The sequence below is a fragment of the Scaptodrosophila lebanonensis genome, unplaced genomic scaffold (genome assembly GCF_003285725.1).
Source record: "Scaptodrosophila lebanonensis strain 11010-0011.00,11010-0021.00 unplaced genomic scaffold, SlebRS2 tig00000184-arrow-arrow-pilon, whole genome shotgun sequence".
In the NCBI taxonomy this organism is placed as follows: domain Eukaryota; kingdom Metazoa; phylum Arthropoda; class Insecta; order Diptera; family Drosophilidae; genus Scaptodrosophila; species Scaptodrosophila lebanonensis.
In genome coordinates this window covers 629,083-642,269 of record NW_022060606.1, presented here as the reverse complement: position 1 = coordinate 642,269, position 13,187 = coordinate 629,083, and the positions used below count along the sequence as shown (strand labels likewise).

Genomic DNA, 13,187 nt, shown 5'->3' with positions numbered 1-13,187 from the left:
CTAACAAGCACTAACTTGCCCAATCTGCTACACACAATTTTCGCCAAGATTGTTTAATTAATACACAGTTATTTGAAACAACAATTGCGTCAAATATATGTACATATATTTTATTTCTAACTTTCGTTTAAATCACAATCGAAAAATGAAATTTTCTTTTTAGCCATTTGCTAATTTAATAATATTGACAGAGGATATGGAAAATATTTTTGATGCACATTGTTCAGAAAAACTATAAGAATTATATTCCAATGATTTTTTTTAATGAGGAAAAATGTCTTTGTTAGTGTTTTTAATCAAAACTCCTGGCAAAACAGACGAGGTTTGAAACCTCCCAAAAGCTTGGCACCGAGAATTGGTTTTGAGGCAGATCGAGTTTGTTTATTTTTTCTATAACTTCCGTAATTCTCGGAATTTTAAAATCAATTTTGGTAGGTACATCCAGTTAGTACTAATGTGTCCGTGTGCCAAATTTCATCATGATAGGTCAATTCTGAAGAAAGTTATAGCCATAAGTAAAATCGCTGCTCATGCATACATACACGCATATAAACACGCATAGGTACGTGATGTAAATGTATGCTGTTAAAACTGAACATAAACATGTATTCTAATTTAATTTAATGAATTAATTAATTCATTCTTTTTTTTTAAATTTTCATTTTTTTAAAATTTTTTTTTTTTAATTTTTCCTTTTTGTGGAGAGTACAGTGTATTTTACTGTCGGGCTTGCTCGACTGTAGCGTTCTCTCTTGTTTATTTTGATACACCCCCCCACTCCCCCGCAATTGTGTTTTTTCTTATAACTTCCGTAATTCTTGGAATTTGGAAATCAAGTTTCATCACGATAGGTCAATTCTGAAGAAAGTTATAGCCATAAATAAAATCGCTGCTCATGCGCTGCCCGCAGCTGTTCTTGTTGTTGCTGCTTTGGTTCAACTTTGATAACTTTTAAACTGAACATAAACATGTATACTAATTTAATTAAATTAATTAATTCATTTTTTTTAATAATTTAATTTTTTTATTTTTTGTTTTAAATTGTCCTTTTTTGTGGAGAGTACAGGCTATTTTACTGTCGGGCTTGCTCGACTGTAGCGTTCTGACTTGTTTTATGTATACTTGTATATATATATTTTTTTCTTTTTTCTTTTACATCGACTGCATTTTTTGTCGATGAAGTAAATAAATAAATAAAAAATAAAAAAAATGTATATGTGACCAAGCAGTGCCCGCAGCTGTTGTTGTTGTTACACAGGCACACGAGATAAACACACAGCCACACAAACACACACATACACGCAAAGACATCCATAATTATTCTACACATATGTACAGAGTATTTCAAAGTCGGGATACCCGACTTTAGCTTCTCTACTTGTTATTTAACTTAATCAATGAATTTAATTTGTTCATAATCATTTTTTTTTAAATTTGTTTTTGTGAAGAGTACAGAGTATTTTACTGTTGGGCTTGCTCTTCGCTGCGGGGGATTTTTAGAAACGCCGTTCGTATAATCACAAATATCTTGGAGACTATAAGACCTAGGGACACAAGTCCAAGATGCCTTATGTGAATACGCAGAATATGTGTATTTTGGAATTTCCCTCCTTCCCCCCTCTCCCGCGCAAATCCTAACTCCCATAATTCTTGGAATTTCGAAGTCAAATTTTGCAAATACCCCCAGTTAGTGATTATGTGTCCATATGCCATCCATCATGATAGACCGATTTAGCAGGAAGTTATAGCCATAAATATATTTGCTACCTAAGCGCTGCCCGCAGCTGTTGTTGATGTTGCTGTTTGGTGGACTGCAAACATGCTCACACAGACACGAATAGACGTGCATATACATATACGCTCACATAGATGCAATTGCTATGCAAATGTGCACTTATACACCCTTTACGTGAGTTTGAATACCAAGAGAGGTAAAATCGATCAAATTTTTTTTAAAATTTTTTTAATTTCTATAATTATTCTAAACATATGTATTTTTTAATTGTTGATAACTGTTAATAAATAGTCTACGTTGGTTTTTACTTTAGAAATGGTTTTTTAAATTTCCTCACAAAACCAAATAAGCTACTCGCGATGTTTCCAACAATGTTTTCTGTTTGAAGCTCTTTCTCTTTGTGCTTGAAATGCTTACACAGAGATCCGCAAGCCGTGAGTGAGTGAGCACATATGAAAGAGGTGTGTTGTGCTTGTGCTCTTAGCTTAGTAGTGTGACTGACTCGATTTCCGACGCAATGATGCTGGTGTTTTCCTTTGCTGCACCTTCTCCATGTGTCCCAAGTTCTCGTATCCGGCCATGGGCTTCACCTAGTTGGTTTGTACAGTGGAATTCCGAGTCAGTCGCTTTTCTAAGACAACATCACAAGGCGCCCACAGGGCTGAAATGTTTTCAGAAATTTGTGATTTTAATTTTGCATTGATAACTTTTGAACGATTCTGGACGATGTGTTCTTTACATCGTTTTTCAGTGGGTGCGCGCTGTGGCTTGATTCGTTCTAGGGCTTTGATTTTCCGGAAGCGCTTAATGAGTACATGCGTATCATTAGTTAAGTTGCTCACGATGGGATGCCATGTTACTCTTTTCAGCTACAATCCATCCGAGATGATAGTTTTGTAATAACGGCAGCTGTGTGCAACGACGCGCTAGCTGGATTCTGCTACACGCAGGTCGTCTTTACGAGCGATATGACTGTAGGCGCATAAGGCGTGGATGTAGTTGTAAGCCTAGTTTATTATGTAAATTCATAAGTATAGTTTTGTACGACTGTAAGGAGTTTAGTTTTAGGTTAGTCGGAGTCTGGAGGCGATCAGGAGTGGACACATGGAAGGCCATGTGGATTAATTAAAGCATATATATTGGAATATATCTCAACCGTGTGTCTCACTATTTGCACTTTGGGGTGCCAATAAATTCAATTTCAGCACTCTCTGGCCGGCAGAGTATTGTTACATGTGTTCCGATTTGGTTAGTTTCTGTGTGTTAATGCGAAATAAGCCTCAGCACCCAGAAGGAAGGCAATCTTCCCATGTTTGTGAAAATATAGGTCTGCCAGCGATATGTCGGTTGGCAAGTTTCTAGTAGCTGCTTTCAATTATTGCGTAGGTTTATCAGGAACAATGTGCGGTAGCACAAGATCCTCTACCCTTGTAGTAGAATCATTGATCTTTGATTCTGGGAGAACAACTGTTTTTGCGGGCCTATGTTTTCCTCCAATGCCATTGATTCTTGCGCTGGCCAGTGTGCCAGCTTGTACACAAACAGTTAACGCATAACCTTTGTTGCTGTGCCCAGTTTAGGCATTCTGGGGCCGATAACAACTGAAACCAGTCGCTTCCTTTCAATGGCCTCCAACGCCAGAAAGCGTTGGTCTCAGTAGGAGAGATACTCCTGGATTGGCTGTAGTCGTCGGGTATCCGATACGGATTGTTCACACAGGGTATGAGTTTGGCAATCCAACTTTCTTGTTAAGACGTATAACAAAATCAGATTCCGCGTTTTATCTATGCCTGTTTTATCTATGCCGACTTCCTCACCACTTGTGGTTGATCAGTTTCTTAAGAAGCGCTGAACACAGCACTCTCTCGTTATTAACATGGCCCTGGCGCATATTCCTAGTGGCGTTTTGACGTCTCAGGTGTGGTTCGACGCTCAATGTTTGTTCAACAGCATACGCCGTCCACATTGATCATGCTGATAAATCATTCATTGAATAAGGAAGTACATGGTTTCTAAGTTCTCGTGGTCTATCTTTTAATAATTCGTGCAGTAGAGACTGCCACATTACCTGATTGGAACTGCTCTCGAAGACTGACTAGTTTTGCTTGATTAACTTCGTAGAGTGCCTTAGTCTTCCTATCCTTGGAATCTCTTTTGTAATTCATGACTAACACTTCGATTTCGTCGCCAAGTGACGCGTGCTTAAGAAGTAGTGATTCCAATTTCGGTGGTCAGCCATTTTCTACAACCTCATATATCAGTGGTCAGACCTGTTGCAGGTGTTTTTGTTTCGCTTTCTATGAAGTATACACAGGATATCAATGGAGGTTCGTCGACGAAATATTTCCGTCTGTACTGAAGTGCTCCTTCGTTGATGTTTCCGTAGATTGTTGACCAATCTTACCACAGAATGAAGTTTCCTGCATGCGGTCCCCCGTTGAGCTATGTTTAGCCGAAGAATATTTATGTTAACCTAGCCTCGTTGACGTTTCTATTGCTACTCTTAATTGGACGTTTTTGCTGACCAATCATTCCAAATGCGTTGTGAATTGAAAGTCGTGATCTTGTATTATCACGTCGGGGTCACCAAAATTTGAAGATGAATGCTGCTGCTGCTGGAACATAAATTAGGAAAAGCACTTGTTTGTCGTTGCTATTTAGCACATAAACTAATAGCAGTATGACCAATGCCACCGGCACCAGGTTGACTCAGAGTTGTGGTGAGAAATTACACGCAGGGTTAACTTCTAATTGTGTCTTTATTGGTTGTAATAGTTTTCTACAACTGATTAGCTTAAAGATAATGACGCTCTTTATATGTAAACGAAGTTGGTCAGTTCTGCTGTGTCAGCGGTTGCGGACGGCAGCAGTGAACACGGCGGTAGCGTAGGCGGCTGACGGCAGCAGTGGATTGAGTGCAATGAACGTCATGGCAGCGACATGTAGACGATGCAAACGTCAGGTCAGCATTTATGGAATGTGGGAATTGGCTTGCGAATCCGACTGACTTTTTAATATTTGGTGGCGTTCAAATATTTAGCGCATATCTGACCTAATTTGTATTATTGGCTAAAGCATGCACCAACATATATATTTTTTAATATTATAATTGCTCTTCTTTTTAATAGATGGCAAGTCCCAGAATCATTATCAACATATAAAAGCTAATGATATTAAGCTATCGGGCAGCTCGCTAATGGAGTGTGATCAAGGACCGTACAATGAAATTGAAGGTAAATTAATATTTTGCAAAAAGCTTACATGCTTACATTCATTCATTATACATTTTCTTTATATAAGACTGTAATCAACAAAATAAAAAAGAGATGATAACGATATTCTAAGATCAATTGATATTGCATATGTTTCTTAATTAATGGAATATTTTATTTGCTGTGCAGTCAATTCGTCACCGAAGAAACAAAAATTGCAGACGGGACTATAACGAAAAGCAAAGAAGTTCATCATTCTTTGTACAACTACAAATCAGTGTAATTGATATTTTTTAGTCAACTATTAAAGGTCCAACTGTCACTGATGATAAGTCACTTATTAAAGGTCAAATAGAAAAGAAAACCTTCTTAAAAAATGTGCTATTATATCGAGAGAAATCGATCTAGAAATGTCCGTCCGCCTGTCCGTCCGCCTGTCCGTCCACCGGTCGAATGACAGGATGAACACCTGGATTCAAGGAAAGGCTGAGTGCAAAGGCTGAGGTCAAACTTGGTAATGTAGACCCCACTTATCCCCAGGAAATATGATTTTATTTTATTTATTTGATACTAGCAGGTATTGCCTGCCTTAACCCGGCTCAATATAATGTTTCCAATTGTATTTATTTTGTGTGTGCATAACCTACCCATATGTTTTCACCTTATAAGTTACCAGTAGGAAGGCATTTAAGGTATTTTCTGTTCTTGACAAAAAATTGTTCAGTAGTCCGTTACATTTTTGTTCTTGCCAAACTATTTCGTTAAACGAACATGACCACTATAACTAATATTTTTTAAAGCTCGTTTTCCCCCCTTTGGAGCTAGAATTTTCCAGAAGCCTTTCTTAGTGTGCTCCTACACTATGATGGATACTATGAAAGGATACTTGAGTCCGAATTTCATCTTTTACCGTTTGGGCTGTGCGTTGATCACCAATTAGTCAGGACAAACTGTTTTATATATAGAGATAACGCAACGTTTTAAGATAGACTATGTGCAAAAAAGGGGAATAATAATAAGGGTATATCCTAATTTTAAATTCACATTTGAGTCTTTTCGTGCCATATTGAGTCAATACGGTCATGCACAAACTCGGAATATGAAACACGGCACTCGTGTCAATGCCGTGCAGCGATGAGCCACGATCAAAAAGCACTGACAATTCTCATCTCAATTTGCTAGAGTAAAACTTTCGATAGTTGAAGCCACCGATACCATCAAAATATCGAAGTTTGAATGCAATAAGCAGAATATTTAAATAAAAAAATCTAATTATTTATTTATTATTTATCAATAAGAACAAATCATATACATACATACATCTGCTCGCAATGCGAAGCAGAATATGCGTAGCTCCGTTATTCGGTTTCTGTTTTACTATCGCTTACGCAGTCGTTGCCTAGCGACGGTAACTGTAAACTTTTGGCGTTTTGCCTTTGCAATTAACATTAAATGGTCAAAACGAAAGAAGAAGAGCGAGCCAATGACTTGCAGTTGTTGTTGTTTTTAGAACATTATTTTTTTTACAATCAAACAACTGTGTTCGATTTCCCAATGTATATATTAATACGAATGTACATACATGCTATATTCATACACAGGCATACATACATACTATACATACATATGTATGTTTCTCTTTCCTTTTTCAGCCGTACGTAGAGAACCGCACACATAGACTTGAACTGTTGCTTGTTGTGTGTGTGAGTGTGTGTATGTGATGTCCCCAACTATTTGATATTTGTTGTTGCTGCATAAAGTTATTAATGAAAACCCTAATGCAAAATGCACTAAACAAAGAAAAAATTACTTTTAAAAATGTTATATAATTTTCAATTAATTAACATTTCTTGCTCAGTCAGTCAGTCAGGACAAACTGTTTTATATATAGATTAGGGGAATATCCTCGTCAATTCTGTCTATATTTTTAATTCTTGAGCCAAACTTTACACATGTAGTTTTTTAAAATTTCTGTATTTTTTAATTTTTCTAGGAGCTTGAATTATTGGGTTTTATGTTTTGTGCACTTTTTGCATACACACACTCACAAACTCTGCGTTAGCACGAGTGCCATGTTTCATATTCCGATTTCGTGCTCCACACACGAACGAGACATAAAGTATATATATTCTTGATCAGCATGGCAAGAGAAATCGATCTAGACTCTTCCGTCGCTCTGTCTGTCTATGGCTGTGGCGTGACTACGCCCGGTGAGTCCTGTACCGGCAAAGGAACAACTGGAAATCCACCACCCAGAGGAAGGTTCGCCCAGCCTGCACCTATCACCTGCAGATGCCGCGGCACCACCAATAACGCCGCTGTGACGGAATTCAAACGGAAGGCGATGGAACTGGAGGAGTTGGGCCGAAGTAGTACCGTTCGAAGGGTACGGTGTACAGCACTACTAACAGCAGAGCGAACTGGGGCTCCGTCAGCAGCCATGCTAACAGAGGAAAAGGCTGGCAGTGGCCACATTCCTTCAGGAGGAGTTTCCATGTTTTGATAACATTGTTGACATGTCGTCAGTGGCAACACATACAATCCGCGTTAAAGACGACAGGCCCGTCAAACAGCGCTACTATCCGAGGAACCCTGCGATGCAAGCGGATGATTGACCACGAGGTAGACGAATTGCTGGCAAAAGCGCTCGCATAGTACTGATACGCAAGAAGAATGGGGGGTGGGGAGGGGGGGTGGGGTGGGGTGACGCATGAGCATCGACTACCACCAGCTGAATGAGCGCTCGGAGCCAGACGCATATCCCATCCCGAGAATCCTGCATATTCTCGAACAGCTACGACAGGCAAAGTACATCAACAACTTTCGATACGGATACTGGCAGATCCCTATAGAGCAAGGCAGTCGCAGGTATACCCCTTTCATGGTGCCCGCACGGGGCCTTTTCTAATGCCGAGTAATGCCATTTGGCTTGCACTCGGTCCCAGCCACCATTCTGCGACCATTAGGACATAGTTGTGGTGGCGAAGACATTCCTTCGAATGCAAATTTGTGGGTAAATCAATATTAGTGTGAGTTTATTCGCAGGTTCTATGCTACCTGGATCATCTGGTGACAGAAAACGGTATATAGGTGGATCTAGAAAAGGTGGCAGCCATACGTGAGTTGAAACCCCTTACGAACTTAAAACAGCTGCGGCAGTACATCATGGTACCGGCGGTTCGTGCCCAACTTTGCGACGACAGTCGGGTCAGTGCTGAAGAAGGGCAAGTAATTGGCATGGAAACAGGCGCAACAACAGGCGTTCGAGCAACTGATGGAGGCTCCTATTTCGGCTCGTCCCGACTTCAGCTAACGCTTCTGTTTACAGACAGTACATGTTCAACGTACAATACCGCAAGTGCTCGCATGAACGTAGTAGCAGACGCAGAGCCACGACAACCACGCAAAGTACCTGGAAAAGGTCACGGCGAGTCAGAGGCGCCAACAACGGGCAAATGGCTTCAGCGTCTGAGCATCCCGAGAAGTGCCCTGACTACGCAATGCAGAATGGCCGGCTGTACAGGCGCGTCGCTCATGTGCTACGAGACGAAAATGGGTTTCCTAGAAAGCTCCGCGTAGACATTCAATAAAATAGTTGGGCAACGCATACAGGGGTGCCCACGAAATCTCCAGATATTTTGGCTAGAGTTGTTATTGAAATCTCTAAAAAAAAATCCGTCGGTGCCACAGAATGTCGAGAGTTTTCATTTTGCAACATCTGACTGATTATGAAGTAAACTAACATACTTGATAGGGTTGCCAGCGCACAAAACTAAATCTGGTAATTCCATATTTTCATATTTATTTTTCGTTTCTTGTTTGCAATTAGTAAATTAGCTACGTAACTTAAAATATTATTAAGGATTTTCTTAAATAATCAAACGATACTCGGTTAACCCATAAAAACCTTAACTTAAATATAAAGTAATTTTCCGACAAGCTATGGAATGCACATCACAGCCCTGATATGCACTGCATTTGTAACAATAGATCTTCCCACTCGGCGGCACACAAGATTGTTCAATTAATACACAGTTAATTGGTACTTATTTAAAACAAGAATAGCGTGAATTAAATATTTTATCTTTGACTTTCGTTTGACTCACAAAATAAGACTTAATTCAGCAAAATGTGATGTTTGGAAGAATTACTGTTCTATTTGGGCCAATGGGGCATATCTATTGTTCGGTTGTTTTGAATGCTGTGTGTGAATGGTAGTCTTTTAACTAGAGATTTAATAATATTTAATATTTAATAATAATAATTATTTATATAGGATATGCAAAATATTTGATGGAATTGTTCAGAAAAACTATAATGTTTATGTAAATTTTATATACGAAATTTAAAAAAAATGCAGCTATCAATTTACGTGAAATAGCTGCAAACAAATGGAACTGCGGAAAAGTAGACAAAAGTAGTTGGCTGTTGCGCTTCAATAAAACGGCCGCTGAGAGAGACAATGTTTATTTTCGGCAACATAAAGACGCGATTGCTTAGGTTGACAGCTGGATTAATACCGTTTTACATTAACCCACTCATTTGTACAGTGGCGCAAGATATGACAACATTGACTTCTATTACAAACTTATGCTTAAATGAACAATTCAATTTTACTTCTATTAACTTAAATGACTAACAATTCAATCTTACATCTACTATCTTAAATGACTAACAACTTAATTTCAACCACTTCATAAATGTCAACTTAAATATAAAAATACAAAATATAATAATGTAAATCAACAGTTTATATTCCAAAGAATTTTTCTATTTCGAATAATGTCCTTGTTAGTGTTTTTAATCAAATCTCTAGGCAAAACATACAAGATTTGAAAACTCCCAAAAGATTTCTATGGCACGGAGATTTGGTTCTCGGGCGAAATTTGGGAAATGAAATATATATCATCACTTATGTTTAATAATGATCAGTTTATTGTTTAAGGCGACTTTAACTTACTCTCCATTACGTGGCCCTCCTCGTCAGACTCTAATGCCTTGTTGCCTTCTATTAAAAATTATTTCATAGATTGTATCTTGGGCCTCTCTCTAACCCGAATTAACGGTTTCAAAAACTTCCGTGCAAAAATGTTTCATCTCATATTTGTGGATGATAACTCAAGATTCAATGTACCTACTATCGCCCTATTTCCACTCCCAAAGATCCCTACCATCCGACACTTCAAATTCTGTTCGAGCTAAACACGTGTCCTATGATAATTTTAGGGGAAACGCGATTTCAGTAAATGCAACTATTTTTTGATGAATAATATGTTGTCAAGCATTGATTTGTCAGTCTTGGACTTATGCACACATTAGAATAATGCTACAACCCTATTTTACCAAACACTGTACAGGATTTGTGATGTTTGTGTTCCGTGGCTGCATCGTAGCCCTTGCCATTATCCCCTCTGGTGTACACGGTACTTAGCTAAGCTTAACAAGTAAAAAAGCTAAAGTCGGGTCTCCCGACTTTGAAATACTCTGTACATATGTTTAGAATAATTATAAAAGTTAGAAAAATTTAGAAAATTAAAAAAAAATTTGATTGATTTTACCTGTCTTGGTATTCGAACTCACGTAAAGGATGTATAATTGCACATATACAAAGCCATTGCGTCTATGTGAGTGTATGAATGTCTATGCGCATCTATTCGTGTCTGTGTGAGCATGTTTCCAGTCAACCAAAGCACCAGCAACAGCTGCGGACAGCTCTTGGGCAGTAAATATATTTCTGGCTATAACTTCTTGTTAAATTTGGCATACAGACACATAATCACTAACTGGGGGTATTTCGAAATTCCAAGAATTATGAGAGTTAGAGAAAATCACGATTCGCAGGGAGGTGGAGGGAAATTCCAAAATACAAATTTTTTGCATATTCACATAAGGCATCTTAGACTAAAATTTGGTGATCCTAGGTCTTATAGTCTCCGAGATATAGGCGAGTATACCAATGGAAAATCAGAAAAACCCCCATAGGGGGGAACTGGAAGGGAAAATCAAAAAAATAAAACAAAGTTTCACAGTTATCACACACATAAGCCATATTTGTCCACAATTTTGTGTCTCTAGCTCTTATAGTCTCTGAGATCCAGGTGTTCATACGGACAGACAGACGGACAGAAGGACAGACAGACAGACATAGATCGACTCGTCTTGTCATGCTGATCAAGAATATATATTCTTCTGTCTGTTACATTTTTCAGCTCGCGCAGTCTCTGCTCAATATCCTATCGATAAGTCCAAATTTAATTTAGTTAACACTGAATGCTATAAAGACTTTCTAAGTCGTTGCAGATTAAACTTTCGTGATGACCCCCGCAGTTTTTATGATTTCGTTAATTCAAAGCGCAAATCACACTCCTTACCACTTTCTATGTTTTTGAACAGCCGAAAAGCGGATTCTACTGGGAACATTTCCAATCTTTTCGCTAAGTTCGCTGTTGCTGTCGCCATGGCAGCGGCTTCAGGAGGTGGAAAGAATAAAAGCGAATCTACCTCTAAGGACGGCGCTACCGACACATGAGGACAGCATTCAAGAACTGTAGCAGCTAATGTCAACAGAAACAACATGGACCAATGCATATCCCATCTTCGCCATCACCCTTCCACTTGTTGATGAGGAGCAATTCATGGCGTACAAGATGACACCAATTCCGTTCCGAAATTCGGAAAATCAGTTGAAAAGCGAAGCCGATTTCCTTGTGATCAACGATCATCGAGACAGGTTATTTTCGCTCAACACGCAAGCAAGCAGCAAATTGCGAATTGCTATCGGCTGAACAACAACATCTTAGTCTGCCCAAAGCAGCAGATGACGTTTCCTCCGAAGCACCTATGTGGAGATGTGAACTTGTTCCTGAACCAGAGTGGGACCCAATGCCTACAAGAAGAAATTACCGACTCGGCAACATGGATTCTGTTACACGCGCGGAATACTTGGCTGTTCGCCATAAGAGAGACAGCCAACTTAACAGCGGTATGTGAAACATATAAAAGGAAACTGTTTCTGTACGCCACAGCCATCCTGGAAGTTGCCCCCACGTTTTCACTAAAGGGCAGTTAATACTCACTCACAGCACATCCCACGGTGGCATCTCAAATTCTGGAAGCATACCCAACGTTCAAAGCCAGGACATCCATAAAGCGCAGCAGAATCCAATGCAGAGTAGTTCACCGAACTATATAGGCAGCTGCAACTATTGAGACTTGAAGACAACATCATTCCAGAGCGGCCCTCAACACTAGCCAATGCAGCTCTATGCATCAGTGGAGGGCTCGCTTTCATAGCCATCGGGCCGGGCGTTCGACACGCACTCAAAACTCAGAAGTCAAGGGTTTGCCATAGCCCCCAGCCTCCAGCGCCATTGCAACCAACACCAGCTCCCAGAACCGAGCATCGGCCAGAACCAATGAATCTGCAGTACCAAATGAAAATCCCATAATTACACATGACCTTTAATCGGTGACGACCCAAAGCAACCACAACTAACAAATAAGAAAACAAATTTGACTAATGAGACAGCTTACCAAAAAGCGTGCCACCTCAACCTCAGAATGACAAATCTGCAAGCAAGCAAAAGGTCGCCCAGGGATCTAACTCCTGGAAGCAACAAGCGCCAGCAGCGACGTACCGACTCAGCAAACACCAGCCAAGTCACAAATTCAAAATCACGTAAACCCGCGATTTGGGGAAGAGGTCTAGTCCAATGCAGTCATAAAAAGCGAAAACGGAAGCGGGCTTAAATATATCAGCCAAGTATGGCGCCCACAAATCAATCAGCCAATTATTGCAAACAGTGCATAAAACACGGTCACAAACGATGGCAGGTGGGCAGCAAATGCAGCGCAAGCAACAGCGGCAAAATGCATATCGGCAAAACTAGATCAGCCAAGAAACAATGCAAGCGCCAGCAGAACACCAATAGAGCACAAAATCAGGGCAGTTCTAAAAGGGTCGAGCAGTCAGCAGTGAATTTAATATTTCAATAAGTAGACACATACGCATTTTTTAAATAAATTACCACTATATATACCCATCTCGGGCTCAATAAAATTCAGTGTCACAACCACAGTGCACAGCTTTCAGTACCACTTGTACTGAATCAAGCCATGTCAAATTTGAAATCCACAGCCTGGTCCATTCATTCTCAACCAAGACTACAGGTTTTTTAACAAACAAGTGTCCAATCACATTCAACTGTTGCCGTGCAGGACCAAGAATCCTGCAACAACAG

At 39.6% G+C, this 13,187-nt stretch overlaps 1 protein-coding gene across 1 annotated transcript in view; it reads left to right on the top strand.

Moving 5' to 3' along the window:
• LOC115629974 overlaps positions 1-13,187 on the top strand; it is a 121,996-nt gene that overhangs the window by 53,505 nt on the left and 55,304 nt on the right. The window contains exon 3 of the mRNA XM_030526595.1: positions 4,864-4,968. Coding sequence (XP_030382455.1) covers positions 4,864-4,968 — 105 coding nt within the window. The remainder of the gene's footprint in view (positions 1-4,863; positions 4,969-13,187) is intronic.